Raw genomic sequence first — 23,243 nt, 5'->3', positions numbered from 1 at the left:
TCGTTTGACTTCATCGTTTCTCTGTGCTAGGATTGCCTGTGTACTCATTTCTTCAGTTGATACAGTAACTCTTCAGGATGAAATTCATCAATAAGATTTAGACATAATACGTCTTCTTCTATTAGGAACTTAAAGTGAGGAAAATGTAAAAATTTAATAAGAGCTGAGAGAGCAGGAACTGTATTTGACAAAAGCATTCACACGAATGAGCTGTGAGAGGACCATGGGCGTGGTTGGAAATGGTTGAGAGGAGAGCCGGACTTGACAAAATCTCTTGGAAAAAGTCTTGTCTCAAGATTTTCTTTTATAATAAAGAGATATAATCAGACATTTGCTTTGAGTCAGAGTGTTCGAATGTCTGTAATGTTAAAAATAATGTTGCGTCACCCAGGGACATTTCTGAGCAACACATTGTGCTGTACATAGTGCAGACAGTGCAGGTGCTGCTGAGGTGCACAACATAAACATTTCTTTGTGTTCCACCCCGGTCCAGACAAATTTTTATAAAAAAAAATAAAGATAGGGATCTCTACATGAGGCTGCAGTAATGCGCCCTGACCATTAGAGTGCGGATGCCTAGACTGCCTATGCCGAGAAACAGCCCTGCCTACAAGGACTGGCATGCCCTCCTAAAGGCTTCAGCCTCTTACGATTCCATGCTGTAAGGGGTAAGCGCAGTAAATGGATGGAAGAAGGGAAGGCTAACAGTGAATATAATTACATGTGGTGTAACCTTGACAAAATAATTTCATTGCCTGTCTTCCAATTGTAAAAAAATAAATAAATAAAAATTAGAAATAAGTATACTATTGCTCTTTAAAAGTAAAGCACATTAGGAAGGTGCCCACTATATACAGACCCATCACAAAACAGTATCTGCTTTGTTTGGTTACTGAGAAATTCATAAATCATATGCAAAACTAAAACTAAGTAAATTAGACTCATCGTTTGATGGCAAAGTTTGGTTAGACAAACTCTTAAAAGAAGATTTCTTCACCTAAGATGACAAAAGTTGACACTGAACGACAAATGTCACATATACCAATGATTGAAAATGGACATGTTAACCTGACAGAAGCTGGAGAACTGGAGAATGAAAAGCCAAAACTTTTCTTTGTTGACAGTAAATTCTTTATGCAATTTTGTTTAAGAAAAAAGGAACTTAAAATAAAGAGAGGCTGAGCCAATGAGAAGTGCTCAAGTGCACAGCAATAGAAACCTGTCTGTGAAAATGTATGTGTGTGTATGTGGATGGAAATTGAATTAGACATGGAAACCTATCAACTGGGAAGTGGTGCACCCAGCCACTGTAACTGGGTGACAGTGTTCAAAGAAGGTCTGTCACATAAAAGGACTTCTGGCAGCAATGCCCACTGCGTTCATAAATGCTGCTTTAAAATGGGCCACTGTTCTCAGCCTGACAGAAATGAGCTCATTCAGTAAGTGCAAGTGAACAGACATTCATATTCTCATGAATGGCACATTGTGTTTTAGACCTCACTTAATTAACAGACAAGGCATCACGGGTCACACAATGGTTAGCACTGTTGCTTAATAGAACTAAAGATCTGGATTCAATACCAATGGACGGTTGTTGTCCATGTGGTGTCTGCATGTTCTCAGTGAGTCTGTGTTGGTTTTCCTTCAGGTACTCCAGTTTTCTTCCAAAATACCCAAAGATGTTCAGGTTAGGTTATCTGATAGTCCTACACTGGCCCCCTGTGTGAGTGTTTGTAAGTATGTGTGGGCTTTGTGATGGACTGGCACTCCATCCAGGTCTGGTTCTTGCCTTGCATCTATTGCAGACTTTGGCCCTCCATGACCCTGAATTCAAATAAATGTGTTTATGAATGAATAAGTAATAGATATCAAGAAAGAAGAAAACCAGAGGGTTGCTTTGGATTTCTAGCTAAAGGAACAGATGTCATTACACAGGTCAGGTTAGGCCAGGCTGGGGAGCATGCACTGTTACAGTGCGCTGCCGCACCCTCCAATTGACAAAACAGCTTGGGATCCTGGTTGCCAACCCTCCAGGCAGACACTCGGTCCATTCCCACCCTCCGGAAATGACCATCTACGTGGGTGTCCCCTTGGTCTGGTCCAACCAGTCAGGTCCTTAACAATGAGGATCCTGAGAGCTGGATTACCCTCAGGAAATTGTGCCACATGGCTGTAGTACCATAACTGACACGATGCAGGCAATGTGCCTCCCTTGGGTCTCCATGTGCAACCGCTTGTCCAACACAAAGTTAAACCAACGGTACCCAAGGATGCTCTGAAAAGATACAGTACCGAAGGAGTCCAGTCATCATCTCAGGTCACTGGAAAACGTTCGTGTCTCTCAACCACATAGCAAGACAGGGAGCACCAGGACTTAAAAGACTTGGACCTTTGATCTTTTGCAAACATATTGGGAGCACTACACACCCCTTTCCAGTGACTTCATGAGCCACCATGTTCTCCCAATCCATTTACTGACCGGAGACGTGAATGTCACTGCCGAGGTAAGTAAACCTCTCGTCAAACAGACACACTGCTGATGGTTGTGCCCAAGAGATCATTAAAGGCCTGGATCTTGGTTTTTATCCAAGACACTGACAGGCCCAGACACTCAGACTCCTTGCTCAATCTCTCAATAGCCCGAATCAGAGCCTCCATTGACTCCACAAAGATCAAAGCATCGGATGCAAAATTAAGATCAGTGAATCTTTTTCAACAACAAATGCCCCACAGCCGCTGGACGCCACGATCCTGCCCAACACCTAGTCATGCAAGCATTGAACAGAGTAGGAGTAATAACACAACCCTGTGTGTATCTGTCTAGCCCTTTTCAGAATCACATTTATTGACAAAGTATGCTCGCATACAAGGAATCTGACTCCATTTGTATGACTTTCCAAGTATAGTTACCTGACAAAACATACATACAACTAGTAAGTACATACCTAAAATAAATACAAGGCAAAGAATGTAAATATATGCATACAAAGTGCAAGGCAGTGCAAGAAATGCATTAAATAAAAACTGACTTCATTCTTAGCTATATATAAGAATATTGTGAGAACTAAGAGGCAGTGTTTCGGGGGGCGCCACTGCTTACTTTAGAGGAGCTAGAAATGAGGAGCTACAAATCCCCAGTTTCACCTGCTGATTCTTAATTGTCAGGAAATTGGTAATCAATTGACAGGTGAAGGCAGGGACAGAAAGCTGGGTGAGTTTAGGGTAGAGGAGTTCAGAGATGATTGTGCGAAATGCTGAGCTTAAGTCCACAGACAGAAGCCTTGCTGGGTTGTCAAGATGTTGCAGGATATAGTGCAGACCCCTATTGATTGTTTCATTATCTGACCTGTTTGCTTGGTAGGCAAACTGAAGGGGTTCCAACAGGGGAACTGTGATATCCTTCAGGTGAGTTAACGGTCAATGGTAAATGCTATAGATGTCAAATCAACAGGTCTCTCTAGTCATTCGGTCTTATTATTCAGAATTTGGATGACTGTGGCATGTTTGAAACATTAGGGACAGCCACACAGCATGAATGATTTCAAGAAAACAGTACTTCATTAATTTTACAACAAATCAATTATTCTATATTTCAACAGCATTTTCCATTGCAATCGATACTAATTCAATGACGTTGCCAGGTTAGGGTCTGGTTCCCTTTGATAATGAATTGGATTAAGTCAGCTTGAGAAAGTTATATTATATTGAATGTTTAAGGTAGAAGGTGAAAACAACATTGAAATGGACTTTCCATAAACATAGTGATGCCAAATATTTCAAGAAGTTTACAGTGGAATGGATTAACAGAGTGTATGAGGTAGTTTGGTGCTATAGTGTTGTCGCTGCGGCATGTTTATATACTATAGCTTATAAATATTTTCAAACATAATAAACAGCTAAGAAAATTATTGGCAGCACTAAAAAAAGGCAAATATCTTCATGAACCAGTGACGTGCAATGAGGTTTGTGGCTGATGAGGCATGGACTTCTTCAGAGTCAGATTTACAAATATATGAATCCCAAAGAGAGGCTTATTCACTATTCACTTGGCAGCATGCACATTGACTACTGGTTATGTTTCACTTCTCATCATCATTCTTTACATACACATAGGTAAGGCGCATATTTGGATAAGAAAGAACGTTACATTTATAGCAGCGAGGGAGAGTGGAAAGAGTGCATTTGCTCTGCACCCTACCTTGTGTTCTGAAATTGCTGTTGCAATTCCATAATTCATACTCATTCAATACAAATGAAAGTATAGAGTGGTGTACAAAAAAAACAGATTTCAATTTTGACCTTAATTGAAATATTTAGTTGTTTTTAAAAGCTTTTAATTCTGATGCTTTAATCAATTTTAATACAGACTGTTCAACACAAGGATAACAAGAAAAACAAAAGAATATTTTATTTAAGGTCAAAATTTAGTTTTTAAATATTGGATTGTTTTTTCTTAGTCTGATCCCATTTTTTTTTTTTTTTATAAAATTGAAAACCGTTTATGGTCTTACCTTTGTTTGTAAATGAAGTCCATGCACCTATCCTTTTCCACGAAAATTTCCATCACTTTCTTGTAAAAGTCCTCCTTAATTTCCTTTAGTTTTAAAAATCTTAATCTTCCATTTTGGCAGTCAGTCAGAACAAAAAGTAAAAATAAACAGACTGCTGCAGTGCACTTAATTTTCTGATATCTCTAACTTATTGGGGCCCAGAGCCTCTGCGTAAAAGAACAGCAGCAACAAGCTGCCTTTTCACTGCGGTTTTATGTCCGATCAGCAAGACTAAATATGTCACACACATTCATTAAAGATATTAGCCAGACTGTGGAAAGTCAGTGTGTATAATAAACGTGTCTGAAAACATATTAGCTACATACAGAGAGACAGCAGCAGGCAGCGACAGTTGCATGCATCAGCCACATGTGTGAGGGAGAGCGCAGTCCAAGGTGAAGTGAGGCGCGTTGCTACCGCACCTTGCGTTTCTCCCCTGTATTTGAACAGGAAATGCGCCAATTCAGCGATTTCGACTATAAAAATTATCAAAATAATTGGAATCATACAGAAAACAAATTTATAGCACAGACCAGTGAACAAATTTATTTTATGTCATCAGTATTAGTTTTTTTGTATTTCCACCTGCCTTCCCTGGCTGCACGTTAAACTACCCCCTCCACCCCCGTTGCCTGAGCCATGCTTCCTATGTTAACTATTCAGCAGTGGCGTTCATGGCACTTCAGGAAGAAGATGCAATGGAAAAGAGAAATGACCTTAACAAGAATGACTCTGGAGACAGGAAGTTGTGCCTGGATTCTTACCTCTGCTGCATGGATGGTCAAGTCTTTTGCTACAAATAATTATAATTCAGAAGACAGAACAATCTTTAATAATAATAATAATTCATTACATTTATATAGCGCTTTTCTCAGTACTCAAAGCGCTATCCACACAGGGAGGAACCGGGAAGCGAACCCACAACCTTCCACAGTCTCCTTACTGCAAAGCAGCAGCACTATATGTGCTAGACTGAAATATGTTGACATGTCCTGCACTTTTATCACTCCTCTATATCTCTGTGTCCCTCTTTCAACCATAACTGCCCTTCTGAGGTTGTCTTGTGGATTTCTAAAAAGCACTATGCAGTAGTCATTGTTCTCGTTCATTGAAGGAGCTTCACTTGTTTGCATCATGAGAGCAGCTACGCAGATGAAATGGACTTTGTAACATTACATAGTTGTGCTCTGAGAGTTACAGAAAAAGAATATGAAGCACCAGAGGTCTAAAGTGTAGACATATACAGTAATCTGATGGTGCGTCTTACTCAGTAGGCAATTCTTGAAGGCAACTGTAAAACAGATGGGACACGGTTTAGGTCCAAGTTTCACTTAAAAGGCTCACAATGGAAGGCTTTTCACAACTACTGATTGAAATTGATTTATTTATGGGATACCTTATGGATTTTAGCAGCTGTGAACTGTGTGTGAAGATAGCCATTTGATTGATCAGTGCCTGCAGGTGCAGAAAGAGGATTAAGACTCCTCCAATTCAGCAGAATGAAGCACAACCAGGTAGCATTATGAAGGCTAACACAAGAGTATGACAGAGTATTCAGTAAACAATGATCATCCCAACAGAAGCCTTTGATTTTTTATCACTCAAACCAATATTATTAATTTATTACACACCAAACCTGTGTAGAATTTTAAAGATCACCACCCCGTGGCTCTTGTCATGCTCTAAGATGTACAGCGCATGTTTGCTTGCTGCTGTAACTGAGATTCCCTTCCCAGCCTATTGTTTTTGGCTTGGGGTGAAAGAAAGGCCTCTGTAAGACCACCTCTCGAACCCCCCAACAGCCAGCCAACAGAGATCTGATGCTTAAACTGAGCACTTAGCACTAATGTGCCATCCTACTCGTTTACGCATGGTCACCCAAATGCTCTTTCAAGGTCGTCCTCTGACTCAAGGAAACAAAATGTAAAATTAATAGCTTTTTAGGTACTATCAGCAAGAGGTTATGTAAAAAATGATACATAGAATATTTATGCATGAACACATTGTAACAAGGTTTGTAATTTGCACAGTCTACAGCTTTGCCAACGCACAGCAGCACAGAGATGAAACAAAATTGTTTAGCCTGTGCAGATTTGGAGAAATGGAGAAATGGGTGCTTATTTATTGCTTCTCACACAGGTGGCGCAGTGGTAGCGCATTGTTGTCTCTCAGTAAGGAAATCATGGGTTCACATCATGGGTCCTCCCTGAGTCGAGAGTGCTTTGAGTAGTGAGAAAAGCGCTATATAAATGTAAAGAATTATTATTATTATTATTATTTTATAGGATAGTCGAATCAATAAAGGTCTGGCATTGACTCTCTCATGCAAGGCTCTTGCTAAAGGCAGAAAGTGTATCCTAGTGGCAATGGAATGGCACCATAAAACCTGAAGTGGCTGAGTCAATTCCCACTGGGCTAACTGTGTGACCCTGAGTGAGGCCCTTAACTTGGCAGGGCTTCAACTGTCAAAAATGGGGAAAACATTAACATACTGTACATTCTGTCCTTTAAATACACATTGGGAATGGTGCTCATTATAAAAGGTCTACATCTTAAGTTTTAGATAATATATATAATAAAATTTCTGAATAATAAATATTTAAATCAGTTCAATTTAAAACAAATTAGCTGATTTTTGCATAGTGCTCCTGAGACTAGGCACAGAGTGCTTACATATTTAAAGCAACAACGTAACAGGAGTAAACTATTACACCACACAGCATTTAAATACTTTAATGGAGTAAACTGTGATGTGTTACACACCCCAGATGGAATGTCAAGTTGTACGTTATCTGGCTGTGAGGATCAGTTAATAAAAGGATGGCAGGGGACTGATGGTGAAGTTGTTTTATGCCACCCAGCCAACTACCTGGCAGCAGCTCTGCACCTTTAATCCACGCTTCTATACAGGGGTCTGGGAAGTGTTTGTGTTTAGGACCAGTAAGCTACAAGATGAAGACATGAATAAGAAGTACTTCTGGGAAAAAATAAGGAATGCACAAGAAGCACTTCCAGGTCCAGGAATATATGGGTTTGTCTGGCCTCAGCCTAGAAGAGCTAGGAGCAGAGAGTGGAGCAGAGGCAATTTTATCATCTTGAAAAATTCACTCATTGTGTTCAACATTTCTAGACATTCTGAGTTTTGTAATAAATTCCCCCCAACATGGGTTGAACACAAAATGATCTTAAACCTATGGTAAAACCAACAGAAATTATTGTTAATGCATTATAGCACATTTATGGTAATAACTATCCTTAAACAGACCACATACCTATAGTTGACAGTCCATTCATCTAGAATAACTTCCACCATCAACACTCTCAAATGTACTTAAAACAACAGAAATTGTGGAAAGGCAGCTTAGCTTTGGCCACTTGCAATCTTCTGGTCATCACCCAGAGTATCCAAAGATGAAGATAGAGATATGGACTGTTTGGTAAATTAAGAATTTACTACCGCAGGGAGATACAACATTCACAAAAATACCATCACTGGATATTTTGGGTCAATTTCAAGATCACCTATATCTTCATCCAAAATAAATTAAACTCACGCACTTGACACAGCTGTTCTTTTTAAGAGAATATGCCATGTTGATTCCAATTTTAAGCCACCTTGCAAGGACATGTTTTATGAACCTTTAAAGTATATTGTTACCTAATAAATGACCGTTTAAGTTCAAAAATAACACACATTTTCTTTAAACCATTCTTTTCCAGGGCTATGACCTCAGATTTGGAAATGCTAACTCTCAGCCTAAGTGTCTAACATTTATCTACAGTACAAACCACTGTTGTGAGCTCCAGAAACCAAAGTCTGATGAGGCCAAGAAGACAACTGCTCTGTTTAGATTAGTCTAGTGTGCAATATCCATACCATATATCATCTGTAAAATATTATTCAACCATCCATCTATCCATTCACTTTCTGAGCATTTGATTAAAATAGTCACAGAGCAAGTCAGGAACCAACTGAGGATGAGATGCCAGTCACACAAACCCTAATTCTCACTCACAGAGACACCAACCAGCCTATAAACACACATCATAGGATTGCTGGGGGATACTGGACCAACCATAAAAATGTAACATGGTACTTCATCTGGGCATCTAAGTGAAGGTAATGTGGATTGCTGTCCTTGCCAGATACAAACATTCAGTTATTTTCTAATCCGACATGTCTCTTCAAAGCTTTTTATCCGAATGGCACAACCATTCAGCCTGTGTAAACTCACCAGCATGACATTGACAGTTACAGAGGTGAATGGATACCACTTGAACTCTTGGAGCCAATGTGACACTACCTCTTCATATTCCATACATTCATCATTTTCTACACCAATTTACCTGCCTTTCTTTAGAAAGATTTGAAAAGATCCAGAAAAAAGGAAACATTTGCAGTGGCAGTCCAGAAGAAAACGAAGAAAACACACACAAAAAAGTGTCATCCAGATACTCACCTAGACCGAAGGGATGCCACAGTGGACTTGTCGATCCTGTAATTAATCAAAAAGAAAGTACGTCACACACAATTCAAAACCAAAATGTCTTGTTTTGTGGCTGCAGACAAAGTACAATTATTGAAATTGCCTCAGGCTCTCACAATTACTCTGATCTTGCTTCAGTGCACTTCTCATTTATTTTTTGATGCATAGCATAAGATGTTATCGCAAAGTACTTTGTGATACAGACAACTACAGAAAACAATCTTGGTTTCTTTGTTTCTACTGTTGCCATAAAAGGTTCAGTGGGCTGACAGTAAACAACACGGTGTACCTTTGAGCATAAAAACTGACATGAGGATTGCTGGGCTCTCCGGCTCAGCCAAAAACCACATTTCCTCCTTTGTAAACCACACCAATTGAAACCAGAAAATGAGAGGAAAAGACATCATCACCCGCTGAATCATCAAGATGCTTAGACAGAAGTGAGTGCACCTGATTTTTTATTCATGTTCATGCTGTTTGAACCTGTGACGATATTTTCACTTACAAGTACGTCCGATTTTCACAGCTCTAGGGACACTTTCACAAGAAAAGAGTTTGAATAGTCCAAACTAAAAATGCATCAGTTTAACATTAATTAGGGCATATGAAAAATTATAATTAGGGCATATGAAACAAAAGAAATGAAGAGGTGATGGGTAGGTATGGTGTCAAAGAGAGGAATGATGGGTGTAACAGAACAAGATGCAGAGGACAGAAACAGGGAAACAGAGTTGGGGTGGTGGAGCAGAAGTTATGAGTTTGTGGGCAGCGTGCCTTGATTTTTTATATCATGGGAAGAAAGCTGGCTTGTAGTACTTGTCATTGTATAATCAGTGTTACCTCATGCCAGTTTCATTATTTTGATCTGAAGCATACTAATCCAAGACAGTCTGCTTGGAGAAGCCAGTGACAAATCAGAAATTGGTTTGTGCAAATTATAACATCTATTCGCAACTGTACAGATCACTGAGCCTGTAGTTAAAACACAAATGTATAAATAATGAATAGGGAGAGGGGGAGGCTCTGGCCTCCATGACCCTGAATTGTCTTAGCACTTCTGAGAATATATAAATACATGTAGACATGAAAAACCGATGATGCAAAAAAGCATAATCATATTGTTTTAATTGGTTCCAAAGAGGCAGCACCGTTTAGCACTAGTGTTTTAATGATCCAGAGGCCAGAGTTTAATTTTTGCCTCAGTCGCTTTCTGTGCAGGGTTTTCATATTCAGCCTGCCTAAATAAGGTCCCAAATACATAATAAAGACAAGCTGGTTAGGTTTTGTTGTGAGGTAAACTCCATTTCCAAAGTCTCAAAGATTTCCCGGGAAGGGAGGAAGCACTGTCCACCCGAACTTGAAGCCATCGCCCCTTATTCCAGCAGGTGTTTTTAGCATTATTGTATGGGCCATATCTGGTTACAGATGGTGGATGGGGTCCTTAGCATTATCAACTTATTACCTGTCTTTCTCCAGCCTCCCCTTGTGGCCTTGTGGATGTGATGCTTGATCCTCGATGCTTGACGCCCTGTAAGCTTTGGATTAGGGTTAGACTCTGAGAAGTAGCTTCCTTGCTCCTAAGCTCTGGGGGTCTCTTCCTTGGCCTTGTGTGTTGTTATTATGAGGGCGACATTTGGGTAAAGATAGTGGATAGGGTCCTTATAGTTATCGGGTTGTTGGCTCTCACATCTCCCTTTTGGCCTTGTGGGTTTTTGAGCTGCAGTATGGGTCTGGCCAAGGAGTCACCAGCACTCATCATCCAGGCTCCCCTATGGGGTTTAGCCTTGGCCATGGAGTCGTATGGCCCTCTTTCATCCAGTCTTGCCACAGGGGTTTGATCCTGGCCATGGAGTCACTGACCCTCATCAGCTACGTTCCCCTGGCCCTGTAGGCTTTGAGTAACAAGTAGGTTAGTCTAATGAGTGGCTCTAAATATACCCAGGATGACTTTGTGTGGGTGTGTGAATGATTGTGCCCTGCAGATTGGCAGCTGGTTTAGAGTTGGTTTGGCATTGCCATTAGGGTAGACTCTAGCCCCCCACTGCCTTACATTGGAACACTCAGGATCAAAAATTAAATGAATGAATGAATAAATAGTAAAACTAACATGAATAGCGACAGATGGATGGAAATTGAGCTAAAACAGACAGTTCAAATTAAAATACACCAAATCCACCATAAGAAGACAAACATCCCCTATAAGCACAGCAACTGAGTGATGCCAAGATGGGCTTTTAATCCAGCAAGAGTCTCTTTTTAAGTTATTTTTAAGCACCTGCTACTAGTACTTGACTACGTGCCCAATCCAATTTACCATAATTCTGTAAAAAGGATTAAATTTAAGTGCATAGGTGATGTAGTAAAAATCAAGCCCAGACACACTCTATATCCCAGAGCATTTTTTTATTCTTTCAGTGCTACTTACAGAAGACTTGCATAGTTCCACTTGTAATTAAAGGTTTTATGATGATCGTCACTGTAAATGGTGTTATATAAAACAAAGGTGTATTGCCCGAATGCCACCACTGTGCTTTACTGCAAGACAAGGAAATCAGTGCCAACCTGCATACCACAAATAGAAAAATTGGTATGTTTAGTAAAGTCTGTATAGGGCAGCAGAGCTTCTTAATCATTAGTGATTCGAAGCTGGAATGGAACCCTCAGGGGCTTTTTTGCACTTCATTAGTAGGTAGCAGGATCAAAGTAATATACATTTCTTCAGTTAAAGTGTTTCATAGAATTTGTGTAATATGTGTCCACATTATTTTGAAAGAATTCAACAAAGTATTATAACAAGAATTCAAATGTAAATAAATGTGCATTCAAAAGTACTAGCTTGTGGCCTAGAAAGAATAAAATGGAATATAACAATATAAAAAGCAGAAATCTTAATAATGCAAAACACCACCCCACTGGTGCCCACCCACTACACCTTTGCACTGAAAAGTTACAAGCAGACAGCTTACTTCTCGAGCCAATGGTCATATAGGAACTGGAGGTGCAGGTCAGCAGGGGTGGTTCTACTAGTAAAGATAGAAATGAAAAGAGAAGAAGAAAATGAAATGGAAAGAAACAGAACTCACAGGCCACCACTGCCCAGTCCTTAGCTAACTGGATTGCATTTATCCAATTATGAATAGTGGAGCTGGGTGAGTGGTTGACCCGGGCACCTGAAAGTTCTAAATGGAAAAGATTATAGGGGAAAATTTTCAAGTGTGGGGAGAGCACAGTTCAGGATGTTTGGAGCAAGAGGCTAACAGCAATTTTGCTGCTAACGAAGCGGACATTATAAACCTCTGCTGGAGAGAAGAGAAAGATAAGCAGGAAAAATCCAGCAGTAGCAACACTTCAGGAGACAGAGGGATATGACAGGAAAGAATTGAGGAGAATCAGCAACGCAGGACCAAAGAGAAGGCATATGGACACTATCCTTGAACATATGGTTAAAGGTTCCAAAAGCACTGAGGGAGCAAAAGTGGCATATTAGATCAGGTTATAGGCCCATCAGATGATGGGTTCATGGGGTAGAATTATATACAGTACACGTATATATTTTGTCTGTCTATTCAGTCACTCAGATAATCACTCTGTATAACTGAAGTGAGCAGAACAGCATCTCAGAATGCACAACACATTAAACCTTGAGGCGGATGCGCTACAAAAGCAGAAGACCACATCTGGTTCCACTGCTGCTGTTATGCACCTCAAATCTGGAATAGTTTACTGATAGAAATTTGCCAGACTAAGAAGATGGAGCATTTTAAAAAAAACTGATAAAAACCCATTATTTTAACATGGCTTTCTCATAGCTACATTTTAGTGTATCCCTGTTAAGCTATTGGTACATTGAATCATCATTTTCAGCAAAGCTGTACTAATCCCTATTATTCTCTGCTGTTCTTTTTCCAGTTTCTGTGGTGGCGATCTGCACCATCCACCACCTGATCAAGGCACCATGCAGTCCCTGCAATGATGGATTGAAGGCAATACTGTAAATGACCATCATCATCAAATTCTTTCACGTGAAGCCTGAATTTACCGACCATTTATGTTAGGTAGAATGTCCAATTGGGGGTTGGGTGGTCTCTAGGCCTTGGAACCCCTGCAGATTTTATTTTTATTTTTCTGTCCTCTTTGTTTTTCTGACCTCTTTGCCATCTGACCTTACTTTATTCTTTGTTACTTAGTATTGCCCAATCTTTTTTATCTTGCAAAGCACTTTGAGCTATATGTATGAAAATGTGCTATATAAATGTTGTTGTTGTTGTCAGCCAAGAACAGAAAGCTGAGACTGCAGTGGTCACAGGATCACCACAACTGGACAAATGAAGACTGGAAAAATGTAGACTATTCTGATGAAACTCGATTTTCTGAGGCACACAGACGGAAGGGGAAGAATTTGTTGCCAACAGCATGAATGCACCCAACCTGCTTTGTGTGAACAGCTCATGTTGTTGGTAATGTTTTCTTGGCACACTTTGGCCTGTTAACATCAATCAATCATTGCTTGAATGCCATGGCCTATTTGAGGATTGTAGCCGACTATGTGCATCCCTTCATGGTCACAATTTTACACATCATGTAATTGCTATTTCCAGCATGGCACAAAGCAAAAGTCATCTCAAACTGGTTTCATGAACTTGAAAATAAGTTCAGTGCTCTTCAGTGTCCTTCACAGTCACCGGATCCGAAACCATTAGAACACCATTGGGTTGTGATGAAAGCGGAGATTTGCAACCTGAATGTGCAGCTGACAAATCAGCAGAAATTGCAAGATGAAGTCATGTCAACAAGGACCAGATTCTCAAAAGAAGATTTCCAAAATCTTGTGGAATCCATACTACAAAGAACTGAAGCTGTTTTGAGAGTAAAAGGAGCCCTACAGAATTTAAGTGTGTAAATGTAAATATAAAAATAAAAATAAAATGTAAGTTGCCTTTCATTTTCATTGGACCAATTATCTATGTTCAAAATTTAAAACTAAATGCTGTTTTATACCTTTCAGTTAGTCTTTCCCTACGTTAAGATCATTCCATCTTTCTTCAATATAGTGAAGTAATTTTCAGCTACGTAAACTATTTTCAGATAAATTATTCAAGAGTGGCACAGTGGTTAGCGCAGCTGCCTCACAGATCTGGTGTGCTTGGTTAAGAAACAATGCCTGGTTGTTGTCTGTGTAGATTTTGCTTATTCTCTCATTTCCTGCATATGGTTTTCCACTAGATACTCCAGTTTTCCTACCATATGATCAAAGATGTTCTGGTTAGATTAGTGTTTGACCCTAAATTGGCCTCAGGCAAGTGTGTGTTGTTAGAGATGGCCGGCAGTTTATCCGGGCCAGCACCCCCAGGCCACTAAATGGAGTCCTCCCTGCAACATGGATGTGCCCGGATCCCCCGCAGGGCATCATGGAAAATGGAGCTCGGCTTCACAGCCCTGCTGGATACCGTGGGTGCCGCCAGGGGATGCTGCAGGGAGGCACTGGGATTGTTATTTTCCCTACAGCCTGGAAGTACCCCCTAGTCACAGGGACGGAAGAACTGAAGTACTTCTGGGCTGAAGAAAAATAAGAGTTTTCATCTGACCCAGAAGTGGTATTGAAACATGTGGACTGAAGGACAGGAGCGCTTCCGGGTCAAGAACTATTTAAAGGACTGTGGGAAACCCAGCAGGAGAGCTGGAGTTGGGAGGAAGAGTGACAGAGCTGCTGGGTGGAGAGGAGGATTATTAATGCTATTATTGTATTGATTATTGATTTATTTGTGTATTGTGGAAGTGGAGGTGCTTTGTGCACATTATTATAATAATTAAAAATATCACTGGGACTTTTTATCTGGTGTTTAGGCGTGTTGTCTGTGGGTTTTACGGGGCAACAGCAACCCCTAGTGTCACAGTGTATAAGTGGGTCCAGCTATAGACTGGCCCAGATTCCAGTGTTGCTTCCTACCCTGTGCCCAATGCTTCTCTTCACAATCCTAAAAAGACAGGGGTATGTTCAACAGACATTTTTCAATGTCATTTTTTCATTTCTTTGTTGATACCCTCTATGGGGAGGGAAAAGATGGGATTGTTAAAAGACATGGAGGGCTGATGGTGAGCAATTCAGAGAAATGTAAAGTGAAAAGAAAGTGTAATTGGCAGGCTTACCTTTGCAGAATTAATTGTACAAACACAGGCTGGTCACATAAATAACAACTGAATAAATGACATAACGTGTAAAATAGATACAGAAAGTCTTGACACCTGAACACACACTAAACAAGAGAACAGACACTTAGACTCAAAGGGGGCAGAAGTAAATAAAGTAAAATGTATGAAGGACATGCTATTACTGTAGAGGTGTCAACTGTGGAAAAATATATAATTAAAGATTGGTTAATAACTGTGTTGTAATTAATACCACATTTAAAAGTGAACATTATTAATCAAAAGAGCAAAAATGAATGAATTACTATTAACCTCCTTAGCATTACATTTTGTCTCAAAAACATGTCAAAGCATTGCATTTTTTAGCTTGAAAATTACATTCTAATTAAATCTCATCTTTTTACTGTAAAACATGCAAAACACTAAAAGTACAAATTCTGATTTGTAAAAAGTATAATCATAAAAATAAAATAATTAATAATAATAATGCCAATACTGTATATACGATCAAAATATGTCTTTGTGTGGTTTATCTTTAAATGGGAAAACTGCTTAGGTGTATGGTCATTTACCCAACACTGCTCAGCATAACAGTTCGTCTCAACAACAATTTCAATCATGTCATCATCAAGAAATAACTTAAAGTAAGTAAGTGGATTTTGGCTGTCAACGTTCGCTTTTATTCCTGGCTGCCCCACAAAATCAAAACAAGGTGGTGCTGGTTTATTTGAAGCAAGGTCAATAAAAACCTAAACATGAGCGTCACTTTCAGATTCATCAGAATCCCTTTCAGCTTCACTGTCCGTTTCAATTTCACTGCCTCAAGGCAGATTCACTTCCGTCATTACTGCTGACGAGAGGCTCCTCAACATCACTGCTCATCTCATTGTCAAGAGCGTGCAACACCTGGGCTTCTGAAAAACATTTCTTACAAGAAGCCATTATGAGGCTAGAAGAAAATTGTTCGGGTAACGCTTGGGCTTAATGCTTACATAAAACATGCCTATGCAGTTGCCCGAGTGACACTTGGGACTAATGCTTTTAACTTTGTTTTCACAGCCTGAGTGATGCGCCCGTCTAATATTAAGGAGGTTAATAACAGAGACTGCATTATGACAACAGGATAGAAAGTTAGATTATCATAGTACCATTACAAAAAATATATAGCGTGGGAGTGAGTGACAAATAAACCCACAATAATACTTAGCAAACTGAATGCATGTTAAGCAAGACAGGAATGAACACAATGTGATAAAGCAACAACAAAAAAAAAAAACAAAACAAAATCTTTGACCCCCCCATTGGGCAACCCACTGTCGTGGCTGTTTTGAGGGGAACTACACAATTACGATTGTGAATTTGATATCCTGTGCCTCTCTTGTTTTCTTCAGATCCTGGCTTCCCTTCATCCTGCCAGTGAACCTTACACTTAACTTACCTCACATGTCGACGCACACCATACTGTAAGTACTGCCTGTCTATCTAAAACTGAGGTAACGAATGGACCAAACAAATGATTTAATTCTGAGGTAACCATCTACAGCCACAGAGCCACTAGGCCTGACTGCCTTCTGGTAGCCTTGCACCTCTGAATGGTCCTTAAAATGCCCAGACCTCCAAGTCAGCTTCCGATTTACCTGGTCTCTCTGAAGGGTCATGCCACAGTGATGGGTTATCTCTGCTCCATGCTTCCTGCTGTCCTCTGTGGCCTCAGCTCTAATCTAATATCCTCTTGAGAATTCACTTCAAGGCAACCAACTGGAGCAAATATTGAAACCACCAGCCCCCTGCAATGAGATGCCAGCACCTATAGGAAACTTCCATCTGTGTTGGTTTATCTCTTTCTCTCTGGGAGTTCACTGTTGAGACTGCCCGCTACCATGTACCATTTTGTGGCATATGTGTCCCTAGCAATTCCTAACAAGGCAGAGCACCCCCTTAAAATAGCTTTTGTCACTCAGGCGTCAAACATATTTGGTTTGTTTTTTGGTTGCATTTTCCATAGAAGTTGATCGCTTGTTTCTGTATTTGACTGTTTAGGATTTTCCCTCAGATTACGAGAAGACACTCAAGCCTTCTTACAAGTCTCCTTTCACTGTGGTACCATGAAATGATAGCTGGACCTACAGTAAGCATAAACTAAACTATCAGGAAGGCCTTAACCACCTGAAGCAGAGGATGAGGAGATATGGTGGAAGCATTCAGAATTATGAAAGGCAATTTTGATGGAAGCTGTTAAATTAAGAAAGGATGTTGAACAAGAACACAGGTGTCAGGAATTCATTATTAACTCTATTTAAGTACTCAACAATTTTTATGAAGGTTATTTTGATGAATGTCATGGTGTCATCATTTTGTGTTTCTAGTCATTACAATACAGTACTGTGAAGTTGCTAATGTGTGTCATGTGACCCATGACATCATAAACAATGGCTCCATGCATTATAATTTTAAAAATCTTTTAAAGTACTTCACTAGAATCTCATACTAACTCTAAATATTTTGGCTCCTAACTCTGTTCCGATTGACATTTCAGACTGAGGACACTAACACCCTGTATAGCACTACCCTTAATGCTAGTTAGCACAAATGTAATGTAAAAATGAATTCGTAAGTTACTCATTTAACAGCAGGGCCTAAGAAGATATTAATATTTTATTACCAAATGAGGAATACAAAAAAAAACAGAAAAAATCTGAAGCAAAAAATGAGGAGCATGAGGGGGATATCAATAATTAATACATCTTTAGTAATAAACTAATTTATTTAATAATCTCAAACTGGATGGGGTAAAGGGAATTTTACAATCAAGAATAGAAACAGAACAAAAGGAAAAGAGAGACAGAAAAAGCAGAGTCCAAATTCCTCACAACTGCTAGTAAAGATATTAAGCCAAAATCAATTATTGAAAAGACAATGAAAACACTGAAAAATCACAAAAGATGTGGAGTTGCTAAAAGATTCAAAAGGAAAATCCTTAGAATCCAAGGTCTTACCTATAAGGGGGCACCCCAATGCAGAAATTGGAGATATCAGTAATGCCTCAGCAAAAATATGAAGATCTACCATGCTCAGTACCATGCTTAGCAGTGCACTCGAGAAACTAATGATAGGTGGAGGCCCCACCCCCTGGGGCTTCAACATATGAAGATGCAGGTGAAAGTCATTAACAATTCAGGGAGACAAACAAAAAAAAAGAGAGGAAAGACAACAAATGGAGCAACTTGACAAGCTCTGCTCTGTGACGGTATTTCTGTCTTATCCCTAGGACAGGTCTTCTTTTAGATATGCACCTTCCAAAAAGAAATGCAGTTATTAAATGGAAGTCTTTCGCCCAATCGATGCTGTCATAACAATGAGGTCACAGATAAAAGTGTCATAATGAAAGATTTACTGCCTTATTAACCAATGTCTGTACATGGCTTATCTGAACACTCTCTGACCATGTTCTTCAATTGCCAGTTAAACAAAGATAAAGGCACCCATGAAGCAGCTGCTGCCCTGTCAGCTGAAACCAAATTAAGAGTAAATTTCACATCAAAGTTACAAAACTGTTTTCCATATAATTGCAAACACACGAAACCTGTAATTACTCAATTTTCTTTTTGTGATCTAATTTTATTGAAATACAAAACCAATACTTCAAAGAGAAACACAAGCCATAATGACACAAATTATACAGTAATAAGGTAAAACCCAATGCTCGGCAATACCACCACCACAAATCCCAACCCTGTTACATTAAAATTGACAGTAATAACAAAAGAATAATGGGGTCCATGAGGACCAGCAAGCAAGGAAACAACACATCACCAACTACATTTAGAAGAACAAAAGCTAAGGATTAGGGCTGCGGCCAGTACAGGAGGCAGCCGTGCTCAGACCACTTGTACTGTATCTGTCTATTTATTAATATAAGTATCGGATGCCCCATTAATCCCAAATGCTGACAACTCCAAAAGGATAAGACAAAAAAGGAAATCTCCTAGAGAAAAAGACAAAAGGAATCAGAAGTCTTCAAGTAAGAGGTAAGGGGAACTTTAGCAGCAATTGTCCCTGATTCCGATAGTCTCTGCTCTGTAACAGATAAGTGAAATGAGGAAAAGTCTAGAAGCAGGGAAATATGAAGAAGCATGGGGATGCTAATAGAGAGTACGGAAGTAAGTAAATTAAACACCCCAAAAACTAAACACAGAAGGGCAGTCCAAAATATATGCATAAATGTACCTGGGGCCTGTTACTGCTCAATGTGATACCATTTAAGAACTATTAATTGAACAGGAACTAATAAGCTACTGTATGCTAAGCTAAATGGCATATTCATGTTAAAACATTTCCTTTCATGCTTATGTTCAGATCAGTGATAGAAGAAAAACCATGTTGATCCCTGGTCTTCAACAAGTTTTACTTTCTCCATGCACCATATCAAGGTGGAGTTTTCCTTTTCCCCTGATCTGTTGAGACATGGACCTATTTTACACTTAGTAGCCACTTTGTCAGGCATATCCATTTAACAGTACACTGGCTCCAAATGTGTCTTTACAACAAGTAAATTTCATCAGGGCATGGACTCAGTAAGACTTCAGAAGTTCAGAAGAGGGATACAGATGCATATCAACTACAGTATGTTCTTTAGTTGTTACAAATAAGTGCTGGTTTGGTGTTCACAACAGGTCATAAAGTCTCATCCTACAGACGCTCAATTGGAATGAGGCCTGCTGAGATAGACGTGGGAACAGAATCAGAGCCAAGTGGTCTAAAGTCCAGACTTTTATCCGCTATGGTGATGGTTTTCAAGTTCAATCCTGGAGGCCCATTGCATCAGTAGATTTCTGTTCCCCCCCAGCTTCACAATCAGTGAATCACTTCACTTCTAATTGATCTCCTGGTTTAATTAGCTGGACTTTTCATTTTCTTTTCTAACTCTGCATATAGAAACATGCAGTTGTGTGAAATTTACTTTTAAAATCAATTTGCATATACTTGCAATTTTGACAAACATTTTAATAACAAGTCTTGTAGCAGTAGAGGTTGTTACTGACCTCTTGAACCCTCAGGTACCACGCCAAGCACCAGGTAAAAGTGTAATACTTGTTATTTTTATTATAACAATGTGCACTAAGCACCCTCCACTCCACACTACTCATACAAACTCAATAATTAATAATCACTACTATATTCTCAATCCTCCTCTCCCAGACACTTAGCCACCCTACCTCCCAGCTCAGCTCAGTGTTCTGGTCTCCCAGAGTCCTTTATATAGTCCATGACCCGGAAGCGTTTCTCTCTTCTGTCCATGTGACCGTGAACACTTCCGGGTCGGATAAAAGCTCCTTTCTTCAACCCGGAAACACGTCGTTTCTCCCGTTCACGTGACTGGGACGTACTTCCAGGTTATAGGGCACATAGCACTCCCCAAGCCTCCCTACAGCGGCTCCTGGTGGTCCCCATGGTATCCAGCAGGGCTGTGTATACAAACTACAAGGTCCATAAGGCCCTGCTGGAATTCGGGAAACCTCCATGCTGTTGGGAGGGCTCCAATATTTAGCCGGCCATCCATCACAGTCTCTTTTGTCAATTTCCCATCTAGTCACCTTTTTCCAGTAGATTTTGCTCCATTAATTGTTTTCTAATAAAGACAATGACAAATGGAGTAGACACCAGGGCAAACCATGCTGCAGCTGCTTCAGGGTGATCCTCACTAGTGTGCTCATCAGTACATAATGGTCTAAATCACAATATCTGCAAAAGCACAATGGAAATCTCCCAAGTTTTTCGAATACAAGATAAAAAATAACACTAAACTATCCCCATATAATACTCAACTAGCTTAAACTGATATCAGTTTAATATATCACAGTGCTGTAAAAGGGTGTCATTGAAATATGAGGCTTAGAAGAAAATTTCTTTCCAAGTAAATAAACCTGTCTTTTATTCCAGACTGGACTGATTTTTGTATCTGTTTGCACTTGCTGGCTTTCTGAAGAGAAATCTGAAGCACATGTCTGTAGACTTTTCTCATGTGGCTATTTTTGCGTCTCCTTTTATGGTCCGGTCCCCATTTAAATGCTTCCTTTATTCTGTAATTTCCTCTTACAGAAAATGGGGTAGGAGGGTGGCATTGTAATAAAAGGCTAATTCAAGCTAGAAGAAACTGGGATGGAAACTTGTGTCAGTTGTCTACTGTATGTGACTTAATGATGATGACAGCAAAAGTATATTCAAAAGACAAATTACAATTACAAAAGGTTAGAACACAGAAGAAAACTATATTCTAAACAGCATCAACAACAAGAAAGGAAGAAAAAATGCATCTTTAAAGTAATGTTTAGAACGACTAGGAAAAAATAACATTTATTTCTATAGCTCATTTTAATGCAATGGATGTAGCTGAAAGGGCTTTAAAAGATAATAATAATACAGTCGTGTGGAAAAGTTTGGGAAACCCTCTCAGCCTGCTGTGGGAAGCAGCCCGGACACAGACAGGCGGACATCATTTTGTCACCCAACACACATTTATTTACAATACTATGTACAGAAGTAAAGCACACAACCCAGTGCTGCAGCACCAATCACCCCAAAGTCCAGGCCTCTTTCCTTAGTGCCTCTCTTCGCCGCCTCCACTCCTCTTCTCCAAGACTCTTGTCCACTTCCACCCGACTCCAGCCCTGAATTAAGGGAGGCGGCCCCTTTTATAGCCACCCGGATGTGCTCCAGATGCTTCCTGGCAATCTTCCACCGGCTCTCCCCAGTGTGGCGGAAGTGCCGGCTGCATCCCCGGAAGCACTCCGGGTGTCCCTGCTTCTCTTCCCCCCAGTGGCAGAAGTGCTGAGGTCCAGGGCTGCCAAGGCATCCGGGCGCCCCCTGGCAGTGACCACGGGCCCCTACAGGGTTGAGCTTCAAAGCTCTGTACCCGTGGCCCTCAAAGCAACCAGGGCGGTCGCCCCCTCGTGGTCTGGAGGAGGCGCAAGCCCTTCTCCAGTCCTCCTGGGCGTCCCGGCTGGGTACCATCCCCAGCCGCGTGCCACACTACAAAAAAATTTACTCTACTTTCAACAAAAAAGATAACAGTGGTATGTCTTTCATTTCCTAGGAACATCGGAGTACTGGGGTGTTTTCTGAACAAAGATTTTTAGTGAAGCAGAATTTAGTTGTATGAAATTAAATCGAATGTGAAAAACTGGCTGTGCAAAAATGTGGGTCCCCTTGTAATTTTGCTGATTTGAATGCATGTAACTGCTCAATACTGTTTACTTACAACACCAAATTGGTTGGATTAGCTTGTTAAGCCTTGAACTTCATAGACAGGTGTGTCCAATCATGAGAAAAAGTATTTAAGGTGGTCAACTGCAAGTTGTGCTTCCCTTTGACTCTCCTCTGAAGAGTGACAGCATGGGATCCTCAAAGCAACTCTCAAAAGATCTGAAAACAAAGATTGTTCAGTATCATGGCTTAGGGGAAGGCTACAAAAAGCTCTCTCAGAGGTTTAAACTGTCAGTTTCAACTGTAAGGAATGGAATCAGGAAATGGAAGGCCACAGGCACAGTTGCTGTTAAACCAAGCAGGTCTGGCAGGCCAAGAAAAATACAGGAGCGGCATATGCGCAGGATTGAGAGAATGGTTACAGACAACCCAAAGATCACCTCCAAAGACCTGCAAAGACTTGCTGCAGATGGTGTATCTGTACATTGTTCTACAATTCAGCGCAATTTGCACAAAGAACATCTGTATGGTAGGGTGATGAGAAAGAAGCCCTTTCTGCACTCACGCCACAAACAGAGTCGCTTGTTGTATGTAAATGCTCATTTTGACAAGCCAGATTCATTTTAGAACAAAGTGCTTTGGACTGATGAGACAGAAATTGAGTTATTTGGTCATAACAAAAAGCGCTTGCATAGCGGAAGAAGAACACTGCATTCCAAGAAAAACACCTGCTACCTACTGTCAAATTTGGTGGAGGTTCTGCTGGAATAGACTAACATACGTCAACTGCAGAATCAAAGACTCATTGGCTCTGTGCCAAACAGTGGTGGCTACAAGATACTGAAGAACTGCAAGA

The 23,243-nt window shown here is 40.2% G+C and overlaps 1 protein-coding gene across 4 annotated transcripts in view; it reads right to left on the bottom strand.

The window, feature by feature from the left end:
* Window positions 1-23,243, bottom strand: part of rap1gap2a (RAP1 GTPase activating protein 2a) — a 451,901-nt gene that overhangs the window by 275,963 nt on the left and 152,695 nt on the right. For all 4 annotated transcript variants that reach the window (XM_028806691.2, XM_028806692.2, XM_028806694.2 and 1 more), the window contains one exon: window positions 9,011-9,046. In XM_028806691.2, coding sequence (XP_028662524.1) covers window positions 9,011-9,046 — 36 coding nt within the window. The remainder of the gene's footprint in view (window positions 1-9,010; window positions 9,047-23,243) is intronic.

The sequence above is a fragment of the Erpetoichthys calabaricus genome, chromosome 8, assembly GCF_900747795.2.
Source record: "Erpetoichthys calabaricus chromosome 8, fErpCal1.3, whole genome shotgun sequence".
Lineage (NCBI taxonomy): Eukaryota > Metazoa > Chordata > Cladistia > Polypteriformes > Polypteridae > Erpetoichthys > Erpetoichthys calabaricus.
This window is presented reverse-complemented; position numbering and strand designations above follow the sequence as displayed.